This window comes from Canis lupus, chromosome 17, assembly GCF_011100685.1.
Source record: "Canis lupus familiaris isolate Mischka breed German Shepherd chromosome 17, alternate assembly UU_Cfam_GSD_1.0, whole genome shotgun sequence".
NCBI lineage: Eukaryota > Metazoa > Chordata > Mammalia > Carnivora > Canidae > Canis > Canis lupus.
In genome coordinates, this window is record NC_049238.1 from 36,364,054 (window position 1) to 36,390,497 (window position 26,444).

General features: G+C 45.2%; 2 protein-coding genes and 1 long non-coding RNA gene across 15 annotated transcripts in view; 1 reads left to right on the forward strand and 2 right to left on the reverse strand.

Annotated features, from left to right (window-relative positions):
- Nucleotides 1–8,933, reverse strand: part of LOC111090606 — a 73,923-nt gene extending 64,990 nt beyond the window's left edge. For 2 of the 4 annotated variants that reach the window (XR_005372414.1, XR_005372411.1), the window contains exon 1: nucleotides 8,665–8,933. This is a non-coding gene — a long non-coding RNA (uncharacterized LOC111090606). Of the gene's footprint in view, nucleotides 1–7,110; nucleotides 7,754–8,664 lie in introns of those variants that run through there. The other 2 variants (XR_005372413.1, XR_005372412.1) reach the window with 1 other exon arrangement.
- Nucleotides 8,934–13,217: 4,284 nt separating this feature from the next.
- Nucleotides 13,218–26,331, forward strand: LOC100682940 (putative speedy protein E7). 8 transcript variants are annotated; one of them, XM_038561445.1, is made up of 9 exons: nucleotides 13,218–13,309; nucleotides 13,785–13,896; nucleotides 14,370–14,492; nucleotides 14,660–14,857; nucleotides 16,342–16,400; nucleotides 16,712–16,797; nucleotides 17,335–17,509; nucleotides 17,603–17,702; nucleotides 18,528–18,771. In XM_038561445.1, exons 2-8 carry the CDS (start codon nucleotides 13,881–13,883, stop codon nucleotides 17,660–17,662), a joined length of 717 nt encoding a protein of 238 aa, XP_038417373.1. In that variant the 5' UTR covers nucleotides 13,218–13,309; nucleotides 13,785–13,880; the 3' UTR covers nucleotides 17,663–17,702; nucleotides 18,528–18,771. The 8 variants fall into 8 exon arrangements, with proteins under 8 accessions (XP_038417373.1, XP_038417369.1, XP_038417372.1 ...); XM_038561441.1 differs by lacking the exon at nucleotides 18,528–18,771 and adding an exon at nucleotides 26,065–26,331 and having other exon boundaries at nucleotides 13,220–13,358; XM_038561444.1 differs by lacking the exon at nucleotides 18,528–18,771 and adding an exon at nucleotides 26,090–26,330 and having other exon boundaries at nucleotides 13,220–13,358.
- ANAPC1 (anaphase promoting complex subunit 1) overlaps nucleotides 25,097–26,444 on the reverse strand; it is a 103,594-nt gene continuing 102,246 nt past the window's right edge. For all 3 annotated transcript variants that reach the window (XM_038561437.1, XM_038561436.1, XM_038561438.1), the window contains one exon: nucleotides 25,097–25,470. In XM_038561437.1, the coding sequence (XP_038417365.1) occupies nucleotides 25,355–25,470 (116 nt within the window). In that variant the 3' untranslated portion in view covers nucleotides 25,097–25,354. The remainder of the gene's footprint in view (nucleotides 25,471–26,444) is intronic.

The following is a 26,444-nucleotide window of genomic DNA, read 5'->3' on the forward strand; positions in this document are numbered from 1 at the left end:
TCTAGGTTCTGCTGATAGAAAAGAAGACAAGTTCTTTACTCTCGTGTATTTCCTTAAGAACAAGGAGACAATTAACAAAATTAATGCCAAGTGGTGATAAGTAAAACCGAGAAACAAGCAGAGTTAGTTTAGAGATCAAAGAATGATGGAGGGCTATTTTATTGCAAATGCTCATGGAATTTCTTGACTTACACCTGGCCTCTTAACATTCTCATCACAACCAGTGAATCTACAAAAGCAGATGAAATCCTTCTGTAAACTCAAGTGAACTAGAAAAAATATTTTTAATGCTTGGGCAAGTCCCTGGAATAGAAATGTTTTGTTAAAAGTTTTCCTGTGTTTTAGTATTTTAATAAAGACCACATAATATGAGGCTTATTTCTAGGAATTAAATAAGAAAAAAGACTGATGGAGAGGAAGCTGCTGTTTTATACATTGTGGCCCAGGAAAGCCTCTACGATAAGGGACCTGAAAGGAATGGAAGAGCAGGCCATGAACATATCAGAAGGAAAATTCTCCAGGAGAAACCAGTTAGTGCAAATGTCCTGGGGTAGGTGCATACTTACATGTTAAAGGGTTTCAAGGAGTCTAGTAAAGAGGAGAATATGAAGTAGAGTGAACTGAGTCAGAGGTAAAAGATACAGAGGTACCACAGACCAGACCATGGAGAGCTTTGTGGGCTGAGAAAAGGACTTGGAATATCAATCTAAGGGAATGGTACTGAACAGGAGAATGGAATGATCTGACTTGTTTTTACGAGATGCAGAGAATAGCCTGCAGGGGAGCAAAAGGAGAAAGGGGTCTAGTGGGGCAGTAGCACCCTTGGTGTCAGATGAGGCACAATGGCAGCTGTGCATGCTGGTGCAGAGAGAAGTCAATGGATTCTGGATATACTCCAGAGGAAGAACTGACAGGATTCCTGATGGATGAAGCATCGGGAGTGAAAGAAAAAAAAAAAAAGAAATCAAAGATGACTCCAGGGTTTTCACCCTGAGTAGCTGGAGAAAGGAGTAGACTTTTGCAGAGACTGAGCGGGTGGAGACCTGGAGAAAGGACAGGCTGGAAAGGGAGCATGGATAAAGGGTTCAGTTCAGGATATGTCAAGTTCAAGGCACCTAAGAGAGATAGATCCCAGTGGAGACATGAAGTGCGCAGTTGGCTGTACATACATGGAGTTCAGGAAGAATCAAGGACTTAACTGACCAGTGGAGAGCATGCAGTTGGTATGTGACATGTTTGCATGCGTGGTAGTGCATGCATGTGTTTGACATCAGACAGTTGACAGAACACATAGATAGATGTTTGGCAGCAGATACATGAAGATTGACACATTTGGAAGGAATCAAAAGCCAGATCCAGCTACTCAGAGAGTGAGGAGAGAAACAAGGAAAAGCCCTAAAAATGAGCCTCGGGCCGTCTAACATGTCTGTCTGACACAAAGCATCACACAGTCAGCTCTAGAACCATCCAAGATGCCTATCATTCAAACACTTTGGACTGATCTCCTCGAGACAGAGTTTGGTCCTTCCTCCCAAGCCCACTGCCCACTCACACAGCATGCCCACTTCCTGAGCACCCCAGTTCACACCATTGACATTTGTAGGAGGGTCTCTCCAGCCCCTCCCTTCTCTTTGACTTATTACTACTATGCTATCCAAGACTGTCCAACCCTCATCCTCTCCACAAGCACTGCTATAAGCCCTGCCCCCTTAAAGCCCCCCCATGACATCCCCTCCCCTGGCCAGGCCTAGGCTCCAGACCTTTACCATTACCCCAGCACCAGTGATTGTTGTCTTGCACCAGGGCAAGGGCAATGTCTCCATGTCTGTCCTGGCTTCCCAAGTGCTTGGCATGGTACCCAACATAGAGTGGCATTCAGCAGACATTCATTCAAGATGCCCATGAGAGCTATGTGGGCAGAGCAGTGCCACCATCACAGTGCCTTATGTGATCAGTGCCCTCCGTGGCACCCAGAAAGGCCCACAGGCAGCCTTTCATCTGTGTCAACAGGGTGAGTTTTCTCCTTCTGATAATCCGTACTCAACCCTGCATCCTCCTGTTTCCTGTGAGAGAAAAACGCAGGGGCTTTTTCCTCCTACACTGTGACTTTCTGCTCTGTTTGGCCATAGTGAAACTGAAAGAGAACAAGATGGGGGGCGAGGGACCCTGGGGTCCCCTTCCCATGACCCCTCCAACCAGAAGAAATGTCCCCCCCTTGGATGAAAGAGCCTTCCTCCAACAGTAAATTATTTCTAAATTGTATATCTCGTTTAATGTGTTTCAAAATTGAAAGAAAATATTTCTCCCACAATTATAGTCATTTTGTAACTCCACCCCACAGTTTCCCAGCTCCTTCCAAACCTACCTATTTTAAAACAGAAAAATACCACTGTTTCCCAATGTGTTTTTTATTGAGTAAGCCAGGGAGTGCTCAGCACACCACTTTCCCCTCCAGGATTATCCTAGGACTATCAGATTAGAGACAAATTAGGTAATACTGCCTGCTGCTTTCGTTCAGAGAGATTTTGAAAGTCTGGTCTTAAAGTAGGTGAGGGACACCAGATCACACACTGAAGCAGGCAGAGACCTTGTCTCTGAGACCAGCTGCAAGGAGAAGCAGAGCCCGGAAAGACTCAGAGGGCTGTGTACTGGAGATGGCCTCATGCTGCTGACCGGGCTGGCAGGGTGGGCCTCACAGGGGCTTCCAACATTGGAACAGGATGCCCTTGCCTTTTGAAAAGACGAGTTCTAGTCCAGGAGTTTATGACAGGATATCATCTAGTGTGTTGTCACTGCTCTCAATAAGAAAATCGAGACACCCCCTCCTTAACCAAGGCTTTGGATGGAGTGTACCTCACCCAAGTTTGACCCTGGGCCTTAACCTCCATGTGTGTCCCCTCCACCTGATGCCTGGACTCCCACCTCTGAACCATAAATAAAGTAAGGGTTCCACAGTAACCACAGCCTTAGACAATGCGAGAGGGAGCGCCTTTTCTTCAGAGGCCAAATTTTACCTGGTAATAAATAAATGCCACAGATCACATGATCTGGAGCTACTTCGAGGCCCATGGACAGTAGCAGGTGCCTGCCACGAAACATGCAAGCTTCGATTGACCCAAGACCCCCTCTATGGGAGAGGGCCGAAGGACTCCAAGAGAAGCAACCCATTTTGCACTCAGAAGGTTTGGACACATGGTGAGCAAGAGGATGACTTCCAAGGTAAAACAGTCATTCGGGTGCTGCCAGGAACCAGGATGCCCCCAACACATGCGAAGGGCATGTCAGTCGTGAAAACCTTGCAGGAAGTTCCAGCCCAAAGCTCAGTCAGCCCCCATAACTCTTTCTTCATTTGAGAGTCAGTTTTCACCAGGTGTGAGACACAGAACCACTGACCCCAAGCCAAGCATGCAGAAACAACCTTCCTTAATCCAGACACTTGTCATCTTGGATTTAAACTTGACCCTGTCTGCCCCTGCTGCACGTGGGAGAAAGGTCAGTTCAGTGTGCCAGAAAAGTCTCCATGATTAATCACTTCCCACCAGATTTGACAGCCCCAGATATTTTCCCTCTTGCCTCCAGGCGTTATCTCAACTCAGGATGAACTTGGAACTGCCATTTGAGGCACGCCCACAAAACTGACACATGAGAGCCAAGAGGACATGCGGGAGATGTGACTCCCACCTGTACTGTGTCAGGGTGTACCTGCTTTCCTCAAGGCGACAATGCAAACCTTTCTACAGCACCCAGAGTTCAAAGCTGGGCTCATCTCATCCACAGATATGCAATCGTCTTCTGCCTAAAAGCCATGTATCTTAATTACATGTCCAACAAACTTCTTGAAAATCATTGCACGGAAAGATACGCATGGATGCCAGGAAGGGCAGTGGTATGTCCTGGCTGAAAGTGCCCCTTTTGGAAAGAGACTTGTATGGCCACTTTGGAAAATAGTTAGCCAGTATCTTACAAATCATACAACCATCCTACGACCCAGAGAACCAGCTCCTGGGTATTCACCCAAGAGAAATGAAAACAGACATCCACCCAAAGACCTGTACATGATGTTCATGCAGCTTTCTTCGTGATCACCAAAACCTAGAAACAACTCGAATACCCATCAGCTGGTAAATGGGAAGTTGAATGTGGTGCATCCAGGCAATGCAAAACCACTCCACAGTAAAAAGAAACTGACTGCTGATATACACGAGGATGTGGACAAGTCTCAAATCAGTTATGCTGAGTGAAAGAAGCCAGATGCAAACACTACATACTGTTTGGTTGCATTTATATGAAATTTTAGAAAAGGCAACATTACAGTGATAGAAAACAGGTCACTGGTTCCTGGGGCCATAAAGGGGGGTTATTCCAAAGAAGTTAAAGGGAACTTCTCCAGGTGCTGGAATGTTCTGTATCTCAACTGTGGCAGTGGTTACATGACTATGTATAATTATCAAAATTCATTCAGGGTGCAACAGATTAATCAAAATGGATTGATTTTATGAAATAAATAACATAACAATATTTTTAAAAGATCCCACCTACTTACTTCAAAAAAATCAGTCCACAAACTAATCTCATCCTTCTTTACCTTACTTGCTACTAAGCCTCTGTCCCTATAGAAAGCTGTGGGTACAGGTAACAAGAGGCTGGGAGGGATCCTTGCTGTCCTGTCCCTTCTAAAATAGGGTGGCCTACATCAAGACAATGGCACACCTTCCAAAAGCCAGAATGGGGTCCACAGCCTGGCCACCAAATATCCCAGGAAAAAGCAGACTTAAAGCATTCCACCCCAGAGATATCACATCCTATCACCTCACAAAAGAGGGGTCCCCACAGAGGAGGGGGCTGTGTCCAAGGTGATGTAGCACCATCTGGAGAACAGGCAAAGTCAGAGCAGGGTGTTCCAGATGTCTAGAGAGAACACTGGCCTGAAGGATCAATCCTGTGAGTTCGTGGACTATGAGAAAAAGCCAGTGTGATCTTTAGAAATTCGCCAGAAACAATGTGAAGGATCCCAAGGAGTATGTGCCAACAAGCATTGCTATTCAGAGGAATAAGACAAGTCTGTAAAAGTCAGAGGGACAGGAACACGGCAAATGTAAGTACTAAAACGCATCACCTCTGTATAATCTGGCCAGACTCAAGGAAAGCAAAATTCTTTCTTTCTCACTAAGGAGAAAACAAAAGCCATGGAGCTTCTTCATATTTAGGGGGCAAATAATAAAGGCGAATGATATTATTTCTGCAAATTTACAAATGCACCATGCCTGGGCAAATGCTTGAGCAAGAGTATGAGGCACCCACCGCTGCTGATGTTTGCAGCTCAGCAAACTAACCGCGCTCCCTTTCCTACTGCCTTGCTCTTCTGGAAGGTGTTGGGCAAAAGCAAGAGAACCAAGGCTACCACATTACATGCCAACCATTGGTACCAATTTCTGTGAAATAACAAAGCAATCATCACAGATGCTATTGAAACCAAAACCCTGAATAACACCAACAATACCACAATAGACCCCAAATTAGAGGTTGCAGCCGCCAGGCATGGAAGGACTGTGAGGGCACCCCCAGCTGTGGACCTCAGTCTCTGCTCAATGCTGCCCACATTCCAGATTTCAAAAGCCACAGGAAGGTGCCAGGCCCTTTGCAACCAAATTCCAGGGAATCTGCAAAAAACAGAGGAGGCCAGCGAATGCTCTGACTCAGCAAAGAACATACAACCTTCACATTTCCCAGGGCTCCTTGTCAAATGAGCTGGCCCCACTCTCTGGCCCCCTTTCCTCCCAATGGCTATGCTCCTCACCATTCTCTGTGCCCTTTAGCCTCTCCAGGAGAAGTAAGGGCTGGTTATATCCAGCCCCTGGTTAGTTAATCGAAGAGCCCTGATAAGAGGCAAGATATAAACTATAAGTGAAACTTCCAGGGTCGGGTAGCTCATGAGTGGCCAACTAGGATCTGCATTTGATCAGTCTTCTCTCCCTGTATTCAGTCAGCCTTCTCCATGTGTCCACACCCCAGACATAACTAGGTGGTGTTTTAAATCACCTGCCTAAAGCTGAAATAGGAACTAAGCTTCTCTCTTGAAAAGGGAGCTTCTCAAATGCCAGAAAGTGTGCCCCAGAACCAAAGCCAAAGAGAGAGATCAACTGATCGGGTCGGGGGAAGCCATGACCAAGATGAGGACGCCCTTAAGACGCCTCAGGTGTGCCCCAGCCACCTCCCTCAAGCCTGCCTGGGCCCTCAGTCTCAGCCTCTGTCTCCCTGTCTCTCTGTCTCTCTCTCTGTCTCTGTCTGTCTCCCTGTCTCTCTGTCTGTAAAAGGGGCACCCTGCTGCCTGCCACATTGGCCTGTTGAAGGAAAGAATGAGATGAGATCAGCAAAAGGCAAACTATAAACTGTTAACTAAGATGGTTCCAGGAGCAGCCTCACAGAAGTTACTACCTTCCATTTAATAAAAAGCCCTTATCCATGAATAGCCCTTTAGTGACCAGCCAACGAACATCTCAAAACATAAGCTCAATGCTCAATAAATGATCAGATTTCTTTTTTTAAAAACAGCAAAACTAGAATTTTCCTGCACTTCCATAAGTTGTACCTGCCTCTGGGCAGCTGGGCCATCAGCTGCAGCAGGAAAGCAGGAATCTGGGCAAAGCCCTCACTTGGAAAGCTGAGCCCTTCCAAAGGTCAAACCCCAGTTTAACCAGAAAGTGGTAGCTATTGTGTGGGACCTCATCCTTGGCCTGAGTGGGCCAGGAATCTCTGAGCTGGAGCTCCTCCCCCTCCTCCTTCTTCTCCCCACTGCAGGGAGCACATCCTTCTGTCTGTCTGCTGTCTGCCAGGGCAGCTGTCCACCAAAAACTGCTTTTACTCCCTGATCTTCCTCCTCTCTGTCTAAACTTGGGCTCATCAACACTCTCCTCTTAGGCTGAGCAGATAATGAGGGGGAAAAGAGGAAGAACACTAACAGCACTTCCCCATTCCAGATGCTTCTAAGTGGGTGCATCATTACCTCATTTTAAACCTCCTGGCAACTCCAACGGTAGCTATCATTAAGCTTGTTTTTGTCATGGACACAGAACGAACAAGTGTCAACCCAGGACTTAGACACAAACTTACCTGAGGGCATCACACCAGCATCCCCACAGACCCTAGCACTTGGTCATTCACCCTGAATCCTGGCTGGCCCTCCTCCTGAGTCTCAGCTCTGTGGGAACAGACTGCCTTTTACCTGACTTATATCTGCCACAGAATGTCTCTCTCACAAGATGCACAAGAAAGTTTCACTTTGTTTTCAAAAAGTTCTTAAAATGAAATGAATCTATAATTAAGAGGCTGCCCTACAATGATATATAGCTATTGACCCCATGAGAATGTTTGGGGCCACTGAAGCCTAGGTGGGCAGACACTTTGGGTGACTCCTGCCCCCACCCTTTGGGTAAATGTGCCCGTGCCATGTCCCTTGGCAATACTATGAGATATTTCAAAGGCAGGCTGAGGACTTCAAGCTTCCCAGCCTCCCCACACTCCTTCCAGGGAGATGCTTGCAAAAGGAGAGATTCCTGGGACCTTCCACTTGTGGGACAAGAGAGCAACACAGTGCAGTTAACAAATCAACCAGTCTGGCTCCTGTCCTCAGAGGATCTGAAGCTGTGACCTAGTAACACCTCAGGAAATTCTGGTGACCTAAGATTGGTCCAAATGAAGCTGCTCTCAAGTGGGTTGGAGGTGGAGGGGCTGGTCCTAGATCTACCCACCCATGAAAGGCTCTGTGGGCAGAGGTTCTGAGGAGAGAGTGGGGGTTGGGAGAGATCTTTATCTGAAGACCACTGTCATAAGAAGGTATCAGGTTGCCTAGCACACTCAAGAGAAAGTCTTAGAAAAAACATACTTAAGTGTCCACACACCATCTCATACCCATTCAGATGGCTACTATCCAAAAATGAAACAAAACAGAAACTACACAAGGATGTGAAGAAATTAGAGCTCTTGTGTACTGTTGGTAGGAATGTAAAAGCTTCTATGGAAAGCAATAGAGGTGTTTCTCAAAAACTTGAAAATCGGTGACCACATGATCCAGCCATTCCACTTCTGGGAACATATCCAAAAGAAGAGAAAGCAGGTCTCCAAGCAGTATTTGTACACCATGTTAATCACCGCACTATTCACAATAACTAAAACATGAAAGCAACCCCATAGTCTATGGATGAATGAGTGAGAAACAAAATCTGATATGCACATGTAATGGTATATCATTCCGCCTTAAGAAGGAAGGAAAGTCTGATACACACTACAACACAGATGAACCTTGAGGACATTGTGCTCAGTGCAATAAACCTGTCACAGAAGTACAAGTACCGTATGATTCCACATACATGGGATACGTGGGATAGTCATATTTGTGGAGACAGGAAGTCCAATGGCAGCTGCCAGGGCTTATGGGGAGGAGATCACAAGGAGTCAGTGTCTAATGGGAACAGCGTTTCAGTTCTACAACAGGAGAACTTCGGAGGCAGGTGGTGGTGATGGTTGCACAACACAAATGTGTTAAATACACTTAAAAATGATTAAGATAGCTAATTTTGTTATGTGTACAATGTTTTCAAGTGTCCATGTATTAAAATTAAAAGCATCCAGTCTTTATTGCCTCATCGTCGACCAGATTTCACTTACTCTTTTGTTTTGCGTGGTGTCGCCTCTTCAGCTTCACATCTGATGCCAATTTTATTAATGATAGGATGAGATTCTAATCAACTCTTCTCCAGAGACAGGAGGAACACAAGAAGCAGGCAACTTGGCAGGACCCAAGATGAGGAAAACTAGTCACAGTCCGTTCAGAAGGTGCTGGCTCTGGGAGGTGGGCATGCCTGCCCTGTGCTAGGGCACCGGCCTTTCCTCCTGAAACTGGCCATTCGGGGGAAGCGGGAGGGGGACAGGGAGGACCAGGTTACAATCCACAAAATGTGGTATCATTGTCCTTCTGGGTTCTAAATGTTTCTTTCTATGAGTCACAAAGGTTAACTGGGAAGCTCTTGAATTAAAAACCCACAGGGTTTTCCTTTTATAGACTGTCCTCAGGAGACCTCTCACTGAGTGCTCCTTCTGTCCTCATCCCCAACTGGCAGCTGCACTTAGCATGTGTGTTTACAGAAATACCAGTAGTTATTGCATGTTCCTTTCCATGTGATTAAGCATTGCCATAAAGCCCAGGCTGAGTTAGAAATAGACCTTTCCCTTCTGAGAAGGGCTGAAAAGACTGAAGCTGGTGGTGGTGGCAGTAGTGTGTGGCTTGCACCACCTACTGGCCATAGTGGGGATCACATAGCAAACGCCAAAAGAGAGGACCGGGCTTTTCCACCTACCAATGGACTGACCGGAAGCATGGCCCTACCCACCCCGCAAGATGGAAGGTGACTGTAAAATGCCACCAATCAACTGCTCCACACTGCAACCTAGCTCCATACTTGTGCTCCCTAACAAAAGTCTCCAATCACCTGAGATATTATCTAAGGCAACAGCCAGACTGAGTCTCTTGCTCCCAGGAGCGCACTTCAGGCGGAATACATGCATGTATCCAGACTTGGAGATAAGAAACACATCTCACTATGGCTTGCAGCTATAGCATTTGCCAGGTAACATCTGACAAATATATTTTGACCCTCATAACAGTTGTATGAGGTATATTCTACTACTCTTATTTTAGACGTGAAGAAACCCAGAGGTTCAGTCACTACATTAAATACCTTTCTAACACAGAGAGGGAAAGGGCAGGGTACCTGTTGAGAAGTGGAATTAAAACATAATAGTTCTTTTTTGTTTGTTTTCCAAAGCAAACACATCAACATAAAGATATCCAAGTGTTGTCTTAACAGTTTGGAAGATCTATTTAAAAGTTCCACAAGCAAATGAACATCCCCAGCTTTGCAGCCACTGCCTCATTTCTTGGCTCACTTCAACAAATGAACTGACCACCTTCTGGGTCCCAGCAGAGCAGCTGGTGGAAACTACTTCATCACCTACCTTATGGTAGGGGCACTCTTGATGCCAAAAAAACTAATTTTAAAAAATGGAAACTCGCCACTACTGAGGATATTCATGTTCTAAAGCCTATTCACAAGGAGTTTGGAACAATAATAGGAACACGTATGTAAAATCTCCAAGAGTGACTACTTCAAACACATACATGAAATGTTTGTGTCCTAATGTGTTCATTAAAAAAAAAAAAAAAATTAGTACTGTCCTGTATAGAGCCACACTGAACATTTAGGAAAAGAACTCATTGTCACAACAGCCTTTCTAGAAACAGCAGAAGACTCATCCTTTTAGGATTCTAGAAACTCTCTTCTCCCTGACCCCAAGCCCCATTCTGCTCCCTCCTTCCTAAATGGTCCCACATAGCCATCTTACATGTCCTAGTCTGTCCTGAAAAAAAGAAAAAAAATGCATTATGATCCCACTGCTGTTCATTGGCATTTTTTTCTTTTTCTTTTTTTTTAAGATTTTATTTATTTATCCATGATAGACACAAAGAGAGAGAGAGGCAGAAACACAGGCAGACTGAGAAGCAGGCCCCATGCCAGGAGCCCGACATGGGACTCAATCCCGGGACTCCAGGATCACGCCCTGAGCCAAAGGCAGGCGCTAAACCGCTGACCCACCCAGGGATCCCCACTCATTGGCATTTTTAAGAGCATGTCTTACTCCAAAGAAGGAAGGCAGCCTCCAGTCTCATATGAGGTAGGGTGGCACTGCCTCCTTGTTATGTGACCCACTCGACTGAGGCAGGGAGTCTGATGTACAGTCAGTCTGTAGAAAGAGCCCACATGACACTAGCAAATGGAAGCCGGATTTTAAGAGAAAACCAGATTACTAGTTTTGGGGGCTCCTTACACTCAGTTTTTTAATATCAATTTAAAAAACATAAAAACAAATATTTTAAAACCTTCATCTAAAACACAGTGCATGACCAAGTACAACAGTCATCCCTGCATCCTTTTGGACAATGGAGGAAAATAACACTTGGTGTTAGAAAAATTACAAAAAAAAATGTTGCTGCTCAACAATAAAGCCTTTTCTGCGAAGTGACTCCACATGGGCAGCCCCACGTCTGGAAGCTCTCTAGGAAATAATCTGGGACAATCACAGGTCACACTTCATCTGTTTCCTTTCCCTCAGGGTCCACTCTTCTGCACTGCCTCATGTCTGGTGTCTTGAAATCCAACTTTTTTTTTTATATATATATTTTGTCCTCTAGTTATCTCAGGTGGGAGGGTAAATTAAGTCCCTATTACTTCACTTATGTAGAAGCAGGGATGCAGAGAAGTGATTCTTGACATCTGAGAATAAAGCTATAGACTCTCTTCCTGGCAACCACAGAGGAGACACTCCCCGGTCACGGGAGGTCTCAAGCCCCTCAACACATGGCTGTGCTTAATGTGTGTGCTAGATTGATGATGGTCCCTTCCTGCTCCTGTAGTCACACAACCATGTCCTTGTCATGGCCTCATGGTGGGCAGGGTGTATTTCCCCATGCTGGAAATATGAGCTAGCCTGTGACTGGCAGCCTGACAAAAGCTGAGGTTTGCAGTGCACTCCCCATGCTAGCCTGGGACACGCACAGCAGTCAGAGGCACCATCTCCCCAGACTGCAGAGTGAGCTTCTCGATCCTGAGGGGGATTTCCTACAGAGTGATGGCTATTTCAGCAGCAAACACAAGGGAAACATCATTCAGAGCAAGTTTGGGTTGAGATATTGAGTGTGGCTTGGTCTCAAATGCACTGCACTAAATAAAAGAATTAAAAATAATTTGTTAGTGGTCTGAGAGCTCTGGTCACAGCAGTGCTTGAAATTCTAGTAAGATTCAACTTGTCTCCCTAACAAGATGAAGTAGCTGAAGCAAAACTAAGGAGACCCTCACTGGGAGGACAAGCAGCCTTGGCATCAAGACCCTGTTACGAGGATGAAAAGACAAACTACAGACTGATAGAAAGTATTTGCAAACCACATATCTTACAAAGGACTTGCACCTAGAATATATGAAAAGCTCTCTGAAATCACAACAGTAAAGAAGGAAACAATTCAATTAGAAACGACATGAACAGACATTTCACCAAAGAGAATATATGGATGGCAAACACACACAAAAAGATGTTCAACATTTTTATCTATTAGGGAAATGCCAATTCAAACCATGATGAGATAGGGTCAAAATAAAAGCTAGTGATAACTCCAACTGCTGGCAATGGCATGGAGAAACTGGACCACTCAGACATTGCTGGTGGAGATGCAAAATTAGGACCACTTTAGAAGAGCATAGCAAATGCTCACAAAACAAAGTACACACTTTACCATGTGGCCATGGAGTGCCACAAAGCAATAAAAAAGAATGAACTGTGGATTTATGCAACAAATTGAATAGTTCTCAAGGAAAATACTAAGTGAAAAAAAGGCCAATAACATAAGATTATACACTATCTGCTTCCACTTATATAATAAATTTGAAATAACAAAATTGTAGAGATGGAGATGAAATTAGTTGTTACTAGGGGCTAGAGGAGGATACTCTAAAAGACTAGCATGAGGGATCCTTATAATGGAACTACTCTGAATCTTGACTATTATACATCTTGGTGGTGGTCACACAGGGATACACATCTGAAAAACTTGCATGGAACTAAAGACACACATAAGCAAGGGTGTGTAAAACTGATATCTGAATAAAATCAGTGGATTGTACCAATGTCAATTTCCTGTTGTGATATTGTGTTATAGTTATGCAAGTTTGGGGGAAATTTGGTGAATGTTATATAGGATCTCTGTTTTATTACAACTGCATGTAAATCTACAATCATCTTAAAATATGAAAGTTAAAATTTTTTTTAAAGTTAAAATTTTTTTAGTCTTAATATGGTAATAGCTAAACAGAAGTAAGAAGACAGTAAAAATAAACTACATGAGTTACTTGTATTACGAATGAGGAATTAGTCAGCTTTTAAGTTTGTGTTTTGATACATGGGTGTATTGCTTTCATCTTATTAATTGATTTGATTAAATACAAGATGAGTTTCAAAGCAGAGATAGTGTTGGGATAAGAAGAGGTGAGTCTGGTGCTCAGGCTGGGACACTAACTGCTCTGTCCTTGAGGCCTATCATCTTTTCCTTGAGTACCTTGTACAGACCAAAGACCAGTTCCTGGTGGAATGGTGTGATGTCATCAGTGACTTGTGTCAAGGGCTCCAGAATCTCGGAAGCCATTTGTTCCCAAAGACCTGGCTATAGTCAGTGTTCTTCTCACACTATTCTGAGGCTGTGCTCCGGGTAAGTGTGAGAGGCCTAGATCCTGAAACAGCCAGGAAGTGGACTCTGGGTGAGTGTCACTCGTTCCTGTACTAGACCGATTATGTAAGGCCATCCAGCTTAGCCCTCATAGAAAGGTGACTGAGGCTCAATTCTTGCTGCTCCTGGCCATCCTCTCCTTGAGCACTGGCCAGATACAAGTCTTAATCCCAAATCCAAAGTGCACTACCACAGTTAAGGAACAGATCCTAGACAAGTTGCTATTTCTGCATCTACAAATCATCTAAGTTATACACCTTACCTCATAGATCATTATAAGAATTGAATGAAGTCATTCTTTATGCATTGATCAATATTGGAAGTTCAATAAGCAATCAATAACTGTTAGCCATTTTTGCCATTTTAATTACTATTAGGTTTTATGAGGAGTAGGTTAAGCAAATAGAAGTGGTCCAGCCAGAATTAGGTTGAGTCCCTTCCATTTTTGCGTACATAGAGAAGACAGGATCTCTCCGGGCTCCACATCAGCTGCCTCAGAGATTGCTCGAAGTCAACAGGACCTGCAAAGAAGAGTCAGAAGAAAAGAGTGTGCATGGAAGGGAAGGCAGGTATGTGTGGTCATCTAGCTTCTACCCACAGTCTCTGACTGAAGTTTACAGAACATCATGGTTCCAACATTACTTCTCCTTCCTACTCTTGACTCTCATGTGTTTGGGTCTTCATGGGCAAGGGAAAGGGTTTTCAGGGTGAGATAGGGAGGTCACTATCCCATTCACTTTGGTGACTATTAAAGACATCTATGATGAGAGAAGTTACATCTGCCTCTATAGAGGTATCCTCCAGGCAGAATGGTCCATGGAAAGATGCACAGGAGAGCAGCTTTTGCCTGGCAAAGAAAGGGAAATAATAATTCCGTTCCTACCCTCTTTTACAGACAAGTGCAAAGGGGTGATGGTCATTTTCTTACCCCTCCAGATGTCATATGCAAAATTCTCAAGGCAAGTGGGAAAGGAAGAGCCTAGCATTTCCCAGGTGGGTTCTCCCACCATGATGACACAGGGTCCTTCCTGTCTCCCTGCAGCTCCACGGAATAGGAATAGGAGCCCTCTAGCCTCCAGTTCTGCCTCTTCAGAGGCTGTCTCTGAGCAGAAAGTCAGGAGAATGAGAGGCCAGAAGAAGAGGAAATCAATGGATGTCAAGGCAGGTATGTGTCTGCTTCCCGGCACAGAGTGTTACTATAGAGTGACCACTTGTCATCTTGTCTTCCCAAGACTAGGTCCAGGTCCAGTGTTCAGAGTGAGTTGCAAGGAAAGAACTACATTTCTCAGGTGGATCACATCCATGCTTACTTGGAATCTTTTGTTTCTACAGCTGTGCAGGAGAGTAGCACCCTGACATCCAACTCCACTGCCTCAGAAACTCTCTCTGAGCTGAGGTCCTGGAAGAAGAGGGGACAGAAGAAAAACATATGGACTGTTGATCATGTTGAAGGAATGAAACTCAGGATGAATAAGAGGAGAAGACCAAGTTACCGCCCTGAAGACCAAGAAGCATTCTACCGACTTCTGGGTGTGTGCGCTCTGAGCTGATGGAACATTACAGGGCCTCGCCGTGCTGAGAATCATGTTGGAAGCAGTGGCTCTGGGACCATGCCCAAACCTCCCCCTGGGCTCTAAGCTGTAAGGCGTCCAGGAGGCACAGACACAGAGTGACCCTGCTTCTGCTGGGTGGCTGGAAGGTTCTTCCTCTTTGAGACAAGTTCTTGGAGAGATAGGGAGGAGGCTACAGTGGAGAGAGCTCAACTGTCAAGACATTTCAGAACAAACCAAGGGGTGCAGCCTCTGCCTACTGAGATACATTGATGTATTCCCACGAATTAAGATTTTAGAGATTAGTAATGAAAAGACAACGTAGATCTTGCTGTTCAAGGTGGGAGGAGACAGAAAAACAAACTCATACAGAAATAAGTTGCTCTCAGCCAGTGACAAATGTAGAGAAGTAATGTTTTTCAAAGGCAATGATGCTTGGAGATGGAGCTTGAGCAAAGACAAGGGAACTCTTCAGAATAGGGTGCTTAGGGAATGTCTGTAAAGGAAGGTGCCATCGGGACCAGTGGCAGGATTGAGTGTGACAGGTTTGGGGATAACATTGAGATCACATTGTCCAATACAGCATTCTTTAGCCACATGTAGCTATTATTTAATTTTAAATGAATTAAATAAGGTTTTTAAAATCAGTTTTTCAGTATCAGCCAAATTTCAAGTGTGCCACACATGGCTAATGGCTACCATACTGAACAATGCAGATCTAGAATGCTTTCATCATCACAGAAAGTTCTACTGCAGAGAGCCAGACTGGCTGCAGAAGGGTGGAGGAGGATGAAATGATCCTATCCCTTCCTGTTGTGCAGTGTCATTGTCCCAGGCAAGGAGCCACAGTTAGACAGCACCCTGCATTCTCAGGGCACCCCTGGAAAATGGTACCTCCAGGGGACAATTCTAATCCCAGACAAGCCTGAGGGTGGGCGAGACCAGGTCATTATCTGCAGGAAGTGAGGGGATCCAGGAGAGAGAGGGCAGGATGCCCAGGAGTTGTGATCTGCCACAGGCTCAGGGCACTCAGTTGATCAGAGGCAGTAGGAAGCTCTGCATGGTCACAGCATGATAAAGTGACAAGGATGCCGTGTCATAGAGACCCATGGCCACATCCAAGCTCCTGGCTTGGGGCAAATGTGTTAAGCTTTGAGAGCAGGACCACATCTCTATGATCAACAGATGCATCCCTGCCCTTCATGGGGAAGTTTAAATTACAATAGTGAAATCCACGCCCCACAGCTGAAACTCAGAGCCTCACTGGAAGGAATTGCAGCTATTAGTAACATTAAGACTCACAACCTTCCTGGCAGAAAGGAGGCTGCCTCCACTTCCTGGAGACAAAGGAACTTGGGGAGGCTCCAACTTTCTTCCTTCCCTCTGGAATGTCCCACAGCCCTTCGCTCACTTCTCCCAGAAGGGCTGTTCCAAGGCCCTCATCACTTCTCCCTTCCTTTGCAGAGGATCCTGTTATCCAGAGCTTCTTGGAAGCTGACATTTTCCTCAAAGTGTCTGATAAGGTATCTGCAGCACAAAAATGATGAGGGACCGAGGGGTCCGCAGTCACCATCCCATGGGAGCAGGAACAGAGAACCAGATTTCTGCTCATGCGGGAGAAGCCCTGGAGAGACCTGCTCTCAGGGGCGGAGAAGGAAAGGACACACCGTCCATGGCCTGCCCTTCCCTTGGGCATCTTCTCCTGGCCTTCTGTCAGTTCCTCTTTTCAGCACAGCCCACCCTGAGGGGTTCCCACTGTGGCCATTGGATGGGACCATGCGGGACACACTCGCCCCTTCCATTCACCTCTCACCTGCCTTCCGTGTCCACACAGTATCTGCTCTCCATGGTGGTGGAGTACTTCGGCCGTGTTGGGCTGCCTGGACACCTCTACAACAGGATCCACTTTTTCCTGGCCCTGTGAGTGCCTCCTTGGGGACTTGCTCTCAGTTCTGCCCCAAACCACCACCTCCCCATCCCATGGCCTCATTACCCCATTGGGATGGCTTGGTTATGCCCGTGAGCCTGAAGGTCCCAAGTAGTTGTTCGTCTTGACTACAGAGCAGACAAGGCCTTCAGGGGTCACACGGTCATTGGGGAGGGGAAGACAATAGGTAAGGTCCTAAGACTATGAAAGTAGCCAGTAAACATCACTTGCTGCTCAGAGAGAGACCGAGTGACCTGAGGGAAGAAGTCCCAGGGAGATGGCCGGCAGCCAGAACCTTGGCCTGGGCCAGGCATAGTGTAAGCCCCACAGGCTTAGTCCTAAGGATGGTCTTGCTGACTTTCTGGACCCAGGCTCTCTGCAGATAGAGCTTCCCAGACCCTCCCTCTTGGATAGACTGCCCTGGGCACTGGGTGTTCCCATGTGACCAGTGCAGCCTCTCCCCGTTGCACTGCCTGAGGCTGCCAACCATCACTGGAGCCTGACAAACTTCCTGTCTTTTCCCATGGCAGCTACATTGCCTCCGACATGGAGGAGGACAACCCCACATCCAAACGGAGCATCTTCCAGTTCCTGCTGGGCAGGGAACACTGGCCAGACCTCTACAAGGAGTTCCTGAAGTTGAAGGTGGAATTTTTCCATGCAATGGGGCACCGAGCCTGGGTCACTCCTGAGTTGTGTGAGGAGGTCTGTTGGAAATGAGGGCCAGGGGGCACACCCCAGAAGTGGTGGAGCTGGGCCTGTCCTCCAGGTACTCATGTTGCTTTGTTTCCCTTTCAGATTCAGGCCCAGAACCCACATCACTGGGTCTGGAGTCGGGTGCGCCAATGCGCCCCCTAGGTCCCCAGGAAACAGAGTGGTGGGGCTGCAGGTGGTCCAGGTGAGTGTAGGTGCCCTGGGGCTCCGCAGGGTTGGACATCCCCCACCCCCATGCTGGGTAGGCACCTCCTGGGCTGGTGGGCATAAAGAAGAAGCAATACAGCATCCCTTCAAGCATATTAGCATAGTAAGGGCTCCAAGAACTCCCATGATAAAGAAAGTAATTACCTGTGTTTGTATCAAAATTCCCCAAATGAATTTGATTATGGAATTATGTATGTAACACAAGATCCCAATTTGCATATCAAAAAAATTTTTAGGAAACCTCTTGGAAATGCAGATCTAAGTAATGAAAACCTCTGTAGGGTTTTGATCTGAGTTGAAAATTTTAAACAAATAAATGGAAGACACTGAAGTCACCCTTTCTGGAAAGGGGGCTGTTACCCTGGTGGCTCTTGGGAGGAAAGAGACATTAATTCCAACATGTCATCAAAAGCGGTATGTGTTTTGCTCCCACATGAAGCAAGCTTAGTAGCTAGGTCCCTGCAGGATGTGTCAGGGTCTCGTCACAGACAGAAGCTCCTAGTGCTCCTGGTCTCTGCAAAAATCAGATCACTGGGGCACAAAAGAACACAAGCACCTGGAGAACTGTGAGGAAGTACCTAATAGATGACACAGTTAGAGGAAACGACCACTTGACCAGCATCATACTCTTTAGAATGTGTTTGTTTGTTTGTTTGTTTTTCCCGTTTAAATTTGGTTTCTGTAATTCGGTCTACTTGAAGTTGAGGGAGACTTTCGGTGAAATGCAGAAGGAACCCTTTGCCTGGAGAGATAGCCGTACCAGAATAATCTTGTGAACTGAGCCACCCCCGCCTCTTTGCAGGGTGTGACTGAGCCTATTCTGACCACAGAAGAAAAAAAGGTCAAGTGTGCTCTGTGATAACCATGTTTGGGATAAAGTTTAATTCATCCACAGGCTTCTTATTTGAGGACCAACAACTACTGTACATGCCCCAAATCTCAAATTCCAAAGAAAACAGCATTATCACAATAAAAAAAAAAAAAGAGAGAGAGAGAGAGAAATCCTGGTTAACAGGGGCTGCTCTTGGGTCTGGTCACTTCTACAAGCAATGAGGGCAGCAGCTGATTTTGCTGGAGTCCCTTTCCCTTACACACCTATGGTAAGGTTTGCCTTCTGCTCTGATCCCGCTTTCCTTCCTTGTAGCACCCGCCTGCCCATCCCCTGCCTTCCCCTACCCCAACACCAAGCTGCTGCTCCCTTCCCAGGCTCCCAGAGCCCCAGAGGGACAGTACTGGGCCTCCAGCTTTCCTCAGACCTGCAGGAAGGGAGGGTGCAGGGACAGCCAGGGCTATGGCAGCCCAAATAGCACAATGCCCCCCAACCTTCTTACGGGTGTCAGCCAGTAAAGGCCCTGCCCCCTGGATAATCCAGGAGGGTATAGTAACATGGAGCCGGGGTGGGGGTGGGGGACCAAAGAAGCCAAGAGACCAGAGCAGGAGCCTCTGCAGAGACAGAGGACAGGCAGAGAGAGAAAGGACAGAAAGTCTTGGAAGAGGCCTGGATCACTGAGGAGGAGGAACCTGAAGGAAGAGGCCACAGAAACAGCTAGAAGATGGTGAAGAAAAGAGAAGACAGGAAGAGGAGAAACACATGAGGACAGAGGATACAGGATGTGACCAGCCCATTCAGGACAATCAGCATCTTGGGGACAATTGTCCCTGGAACCCTTCCCGACAATCTGCTACAACTGAATGAAGAGACGGTGGGAAAGTCCAGCCAGCAGATGAGCAGATGGTACTGAGTGTGATGACATGTGGATCTAAGGCTGAAACAAGAGTGAGGATAAGAGGGGGGATTCCTGTGCCATTGTGTATGCTCTGACATCATAGAAATGACCCAACTTTCAACTTTCAAAATGAGAAGAGAGGGAAACAGGGAGAAGGTCATGAACGGCTGCCTGGGGGACAGGTGGGGAGATCCCAGGGTGCCATGGAGGTCAGACACAAGGCCGTTGGTGGGGGGCATGGACGACTAGAAGAATCCTATGAGGATATTAGTGTTAAATGTGAATGCCAAAGAAAGGACAAATTTTAAGAGAGCAAACACCAAATAAAGACACATGGTAAATATAAGAAAGAGTAGAAATATAATATAGAAACAATATAAAAAATGAGACTCAACTGAGATCAGTCATATCATTTGCATTAATAAATCTAAACTCTATTCAAAAATTTTCTGGTTGATTCACAAAGCAAAACCCAGCTCTCTGTGAGATTATCCTTAAATCATTCAGAGGTACTAACAATAACATGAGAGCTCATGGTACACCATGCAAATGCCCTCACATGATAGTAGGGATTGTCATAGGGATACCAAGGGAAGGAACTCTCAGGGGCAAAACCCTTCAAAGACTAGGAAGGACACTTGGGATGGGGGCAAGATTTTGAGGGTAGGTGCCCAACATTACAGGCATATCCACAGGCCTGGGTTGGTCCACACAGCTCGATCTGCTCAGTGATGCTCATAGATTTTACAGCACTCCCAACAGATGGATGGATGGATGGATGGATGGATGGATGGATGGATGGATATATAGGTATACTGATAGATATATATAGCTATTTTAGATAAGAAATCTAATTGGACAATAATTGCAGTTATCAGAAACTGTTTAGCTCTTTGCCACTTTTTTCCCATGGAAATGACTGATTTTGCCATGAAATTGCTGATGATGACAAGGTTCCCAGGAACCTCTCACGGTCAGGCATAGACAGAATAGCCAGTCTTGTAAAAAGTTGACTCCTTTCAGGAAGCAATACAGTTGCTGTTTAACCCTCTCTATCCCAGGAGGGCTTAGCATTTTCTTCTTTAGTCCTCCAGAACTTTCCAGTTGCAAATAATCATAGTATTTACTGTCTATGACACCTCGTCCTTGCAGCCCCAGAAGGCCAAGGTAGAAACAAGCTAAGAGGTTGTTTCTCTCCTCACTCATGTATCTAGTGACTCAGTCAAAGGAAGTCTGGCACAAAACAGGGCCAACCCACATCGTTCCAGTTACTCAGCTGATAAAGACCATGCATTCGTTCTTCCTCTAGTGAGTCCTCTCAGTGTGTTAGGGAGAAACTCAAGGCCACTCGGGGCGGGGAGTGTCACTGCCACTGAGACTTGAGGTTGGTGCCATCCAGATGAGTTGGCACATGGATTGCAGGATTATCACAAAATCTTAAGAGTGTCAAAGCACACCCGAGGGTTTGATAATGGAAAAGGAAGGTGAACAGCATTAGGAGCTCAAGAGATAGCCAAGTGACTGGGAAGTCCATGAGCAAAACCAGGGGAGACCAAGTGGTGATATGTGGCTTTTATGGGACTTGGGGATGGGGCTAAGTTCATACCTGGGTCACTGCATCCTATGCAGCAGCACAAGGTTTGCTCAGGAACCCAAACAGAAAGGGTGTGGATAAGGGAAATAGATGGAAATCTTTGGGGAGGAAAGGACTGAGAAGCCTCTGCAAAACTACAGAAGCCAGGGGTGGGGGCACCTGTCACAGCTGGTACTGGCTTCTTACAGCCAGGTGAGCACCATTTGCCCTTGTGTCTGCCTGGGACCAGTGAAGGACAGCAACAGCTTGGCCACCTCTTCCACCTCCAAGCCTCGAGTGGGCATCTCTCACCAGCTCCTCACAGTGGCACACACTTACCTGGCCCCACACAGGAAACAGCTGGAGGGGGAGCAAAGAGAAGAGGAGGTAGTAAAGATACTGAGTTGACAACCAGCCAATGAAAAGGGAACAGTTAGATGACCCACAAATTAACTAGAGAAGCAGAGAGGGCGTTTGGAGCAAGATAACACAAGACAGCACCCCCATTCCCCACCCCGGGGTTTTGCAGACATCTCATCAAGCAGGGGCTGGTGCTCATCTCATCTAGATCTTACCCGGGCAGAGTGATGCAGCTAGGGAAGCAATTACAATGCATTTGCTAATGGTTCTTCAATTGTTGAAGAGCTGTGTACATTTCCCTACATTTCCAGTTGATGAGACTATCTTCTTAATCTCTGGAATGGTACACAGTAAGTGAACAAAACAGTCTTGATTCAATGAAAAATATGCACAAATATGAACATAAGACAAATGAAAGAACATGAGTGGCACTAACCAGCTTCTAAACACTGTCCCTGTGTTAAGTCCCCCCCAGTGATATGATTACCAGGATCATGATCTAACACATCTGGGTTCTGGAACTCCATGGCTAGACTACAGCCCCACAAGGCAGCATACGTGAAAGACAGAGACAGATCCATTAACTACAGAGACAAGGCAACAGATTTCACACCTATGTATTGGAGTAAAAGCAATGGAAATTATTAACATGCAGTTACTTACAGATTTTCACTGAGTTTATTGAACCTAGTATAAATTTTTTTCTAAATTTCCTATTTCATGTTAGAATGTACCACAGAATAGAAGAAATATTTTTAGCTAAAAGAACCATTTTAAATTAAGATGGTAGTTCTATGACCAAGAAAGCAGCACACAGACTAACTCAATCTAATTCCAAGAAATAACACAAAGGCCTTGGTTTTTCTAAAGATGCACAGAGAAAGGAAGGATCCACAAACTGCCAAGTGCAATGTCACTCTGGCTCTTTCTCAACACTAAGAGGAGAGGCAGTAATGACCCAGGTTCAGGAGTTAGAGCAGTATGGTCTGACAGCCCAGGCTTGGGACGGGAGCAGTGCAACCTTGGGCCAGCCACCTCCTTCCCTGAGCCTCAGGGATCTCAGCTGTGGAAAGAGGGGTAGAAAGATCTTCCAGTGCTGACCTTTAATGTAGCGCCTGAAGAATGAAGGTCTTGCCATCTGGGCAACCCCTGCTCTCCATCCTGGCCTCCATTTCACTCAAGCACATAACATGGAGCAAAGCAACAGGATGCTAACAGGCAAGTCCATCCTTATCCACAGGCAAGAATTAAGGATATGGTTTTAGAAGCTTTTCTTTCAATTTAGCAAAAAAGACTTTCCTACAGGTGACTAATGAGAAGCAACTGATGTATATCAGGGTTGAGGAAACCCAGCTGGCCCTTGGAAACAGGAAAAGCCAGTCACCTGGGAACCTTTGTAAACCACATGGGTATCTGCAGGGTGGTTGCTAAGTGGTAACAGAGGCCTCCAGCCTGCATACTCTCTCTAAATAGCACCTCCACCTCTCCTCTGCTTCCTTCCACTGCTGGTTGAAAACTGCAGACACTGAGCACAGAGGGGTGACCAAATCCTGTCCCCTCCCCCATAGCTGAATCAGAAGAGATCTTTATATGGCTAGTCATCTTCTACAAAATGCGGTATAAGGATAGAAGAACCCATAAGCCAAGCCCCCAACTTTATATGCAGGAGGCAACAAAGTCTCCCTGGTTAGGATCTCAAATTGGCCATGACCTTCCAGTTTCACCCAGCTCCCAACATCATCTCCGGACTTTGGCCTATTCTTGTCCCTCAGACTAGACTTTGACATGGCCTTCCTCAGAATCAACACAAATCCATTCCTCTGGCAATTCCTGCCTTGGTTCCACATGTTCTGGCTTCTACTCAGAATCCTGGTTCCCAAGCTCCAGTTTTTCTGCCCAAGCTCCGACCCATCTGCCATACAGGCACACCGGCCTCCCAGACCAAGTAGGTCTGTACATGGATCATCAAGCACAGATATGAGAGGACCCTTCCTGCGTACTTCCTCTGGGCTGTCAGAAGATCTCTTAACTGTGAAGTCAGCTGATTTCTAGACAAATGGTAAAAAGTAGCCTTACTCAAGACTGGGCAGCACCGAGGGAAGCTCTGTAGAGCTTAACTCAATGGACACTCCTACTAGGGTCTGGTGTCCATGCCTCAGAGCTACCCACAAGTTCATGCCTTCACTATTTACAGGACCTCTTACTCGAGGGAGGGGCACAGATGTCAGGCTCCAACGGAGAGGCAATAATCTCTCTTAGTATGCATGTGTGTGTAACTATTTCTTTAATTATGTCCAACCTATGGAAGCATTTATATCTGGGTAAGTAGAAAGGATGAATGTGGGTAATTATGAGTAAGCTGGGAACCATACTGTGACATTAAGTAACCAGTACTCAGCAGCGTCTGGTTCTCCTCCCCTTCGTGGACACATGGAAGAGTCACAGGAGGCAGATCAAGGTGACTACTTCCTGCCAATAGGCTGTAACTGGAAGTGGCACATGCCACTTCTGGGCCAAAACCCTTAGGAACCAGATGCACTTCTCCAGCTCTTCCCTTGTCTTAACTTTGAGGAGGCTGAAATATTCTGAATGGTGATAGCTACCAGAACACATAAATAGATGGCATTCATTTCTTTGATGTTTCTAGCATGTCTGCTCATAAGGCTGCCCAGAATACCCTCTCAAGTCATCCTTCAGAAAAAAGAATACAAATTATAACAACTGAGACTGAAGATACCAACAGTTGCCTAGATACTGAGTTCTTTAAATCTTGATTCAAATGGAATTTCTGTAATCTACCATTTTAATTGTTTTCTTTTAGTTTTAATTATAAGAAAAGCTAGCTAAGTGTGAAAGGGAAACACATTTCGCCCTCCCAATCAGCCACATCTTGCCTATGTTCTATATGCAAGAGCAAGTGCTTGAGGCAAGCATGCAGATGGAATATTGAGTCTAGAGAGAATGAGTTGCCTCCAGAAGTGTGCCTTGTAAATGCAAGCCCACCCTGCAGAAGCAATTGCCACATAGGTTTTTGCCAAAATCTCAATGGAAACCTTTCTATTTGATTTTTACCTTTAAAACTAAAAAGCAAAATTCAGGATGTGGTAATGTGGAATGACTGAATGAATCTTGCTGCTTCTACCTGTTTAGGGTCCCACTGGCCATTCAGGTAACACAGGGCATATGTCAGAATCTGGATAGCAGGGAGTTTTCTTCTTCCTGTATGGGAGACCTGAAGCTAGAGGCACCTCTACGTGATTATCTTTCATCATTACTTAGTCTAAAACTCTTGATACAGATGTTCATTCTCTAAATCTTGAGTGGAAATGCAATTTATTTTTAAATGCTATTTCTGAATACCTCTCTATAATGGAAATTGCATATTTCCTCTATTTACAACAGGCTTCACGTTGAGCAATTCTTCATTAGGGTATAAATGTCTTCCCACTTAAGGTGACTGGAGGAGGCCTGGCACCATCACAGAAAGTACACACTAATTTTAGACTGGAAAACTGTGACATGTTAGGAGATGCTAAAAGCCATTTTCTTGCTGTAGAGAGTAAAACTTGATGACAGAGTTTCTTTAAAAACCTTGCAAACTTGAACATAATCACTTTATCTGAATCACCACAGTTGAAAGATTTTTAAATGAATTTTCACCCTAGTGCCTACTGCTCTATTCTCTGAATCCCAAACTAAAATAATCAAGAGTTTTGAAAACAAACCAAAAAACTTTATTTACAAAAGTAAATTTTAACTCACTTTTATATATCATATAATGTTAATGCTGACAGCAACAGAGCCTCTGGAATATTTAAAACACTTAAATTTTAAAATACATTGAGGTTTGTGCAGCTTATTTTCCCCCTAGTTATATTATAAAATTTATAAATGTTTCTTTAGCTTTGTTGTTTGGTCATGTTTTTGTTCAGAAGTCACGTTTCAGGGTAGGTTTACCAACAGACATGATCACATAACCATTGGCTGTGGATTTCCAAGAAGTAAAGGAGCCAATCTTAGCAAAGCTCGCACTGGCATTTTCAGCTGTTTAAATTTGAAGAGGAGTTCAGCAAAGCTTGTGCTCCCTAAAGAAATGGAAATGGGGGGAAAAAGTCACTCTTGTAAATAAATTCAGTTGCACACCCCTTTCACGGAAGCTTCAGACACGTAATCACATTTAAAGATGACATTATTCCCTTTGAAAACAATTCCCCAAAGATAACATTTAATCTATGAATTTCCCAAATGTACAGTAAAATGACATAAAAATGTAAATGTATCCATTTTGTACTTCAGAAAGTGACCTGTGACATCTGAAACTATTAATATTTAATTATATATTACTTAAATAGAATTAATAAATGTGCCCATCTACTTTCAATTACCCTAATCTATATACCCCAACATGTACCCAAGAAAAGAACATAGGCTTAAATACATGGACGTTAATCTATTGCCCCACCCTCTAAGAAGCAAAGGTTCTCAACTCTGGTCCCACAGATATTCCAATGTAATTCATATAGAGTACAACCTGGACATCTGGAGTGTGAAGGCTGCCTGGGTGATTCTGATGCACAGCCAAGGTTAAGAACCACTGCTCTAAAGAAAGTAGTAGGTATATAACCTGAAACTCCTATTAAGCATCATCTTCCGTTTTGCCTCCATCCCACTATATGCAGCTGTCCACTACTCCCTCTCTCCTAGCCTCAACATATATGTATATAAAGTTCCTGCAACTCTAGGCCACAGCAAGCATCCTAGCAGACCTGCAGACAACAGAGGGGACAGGATCACAGGAGCTCATGAAGATGGACAGATCAATATGATCAAGTGGCTGATTAAGGCATGACTAACACAAGAAAGAGCTGTGCTACACAGAATATAAGGGAGAAAACTTTCTCCTAAGTATTTCCTTTGATTGATTGGGCTCTGCCAGTCAGCTGAATTAAATGTTTAATAAACCTCAGCAGAAATTAAGACAAGTTTCCTATTTAACTGATAATCTATGGTGTTCCCCAGACCTTGCTAAAACTCAAGCACATAGAATAAAAACATCCAG

What these genes read in the sequence shown, in the direction of transcription:
- LOC100682940 (XM_038561445.1), top strand. An exon ending in ATCAATGGATGTCAAGGCAG is followed by an intron (nt 14,493 to 14,659) that starts GTATGTGTCTGC and finishes TTGTTTCTACAG; the next exon opens with CTGTGCAGGAGAGTAGCACC. An exon ending in CTCCTGAGTTGTGTGAGGAG is followed by an intron (nt 17,510 to 17,602) that starts GTCTGTTGGAAA and finishes TTTCCCTTTCAG; the next exon opens with ATTCAGGCCCAGAACCCACA.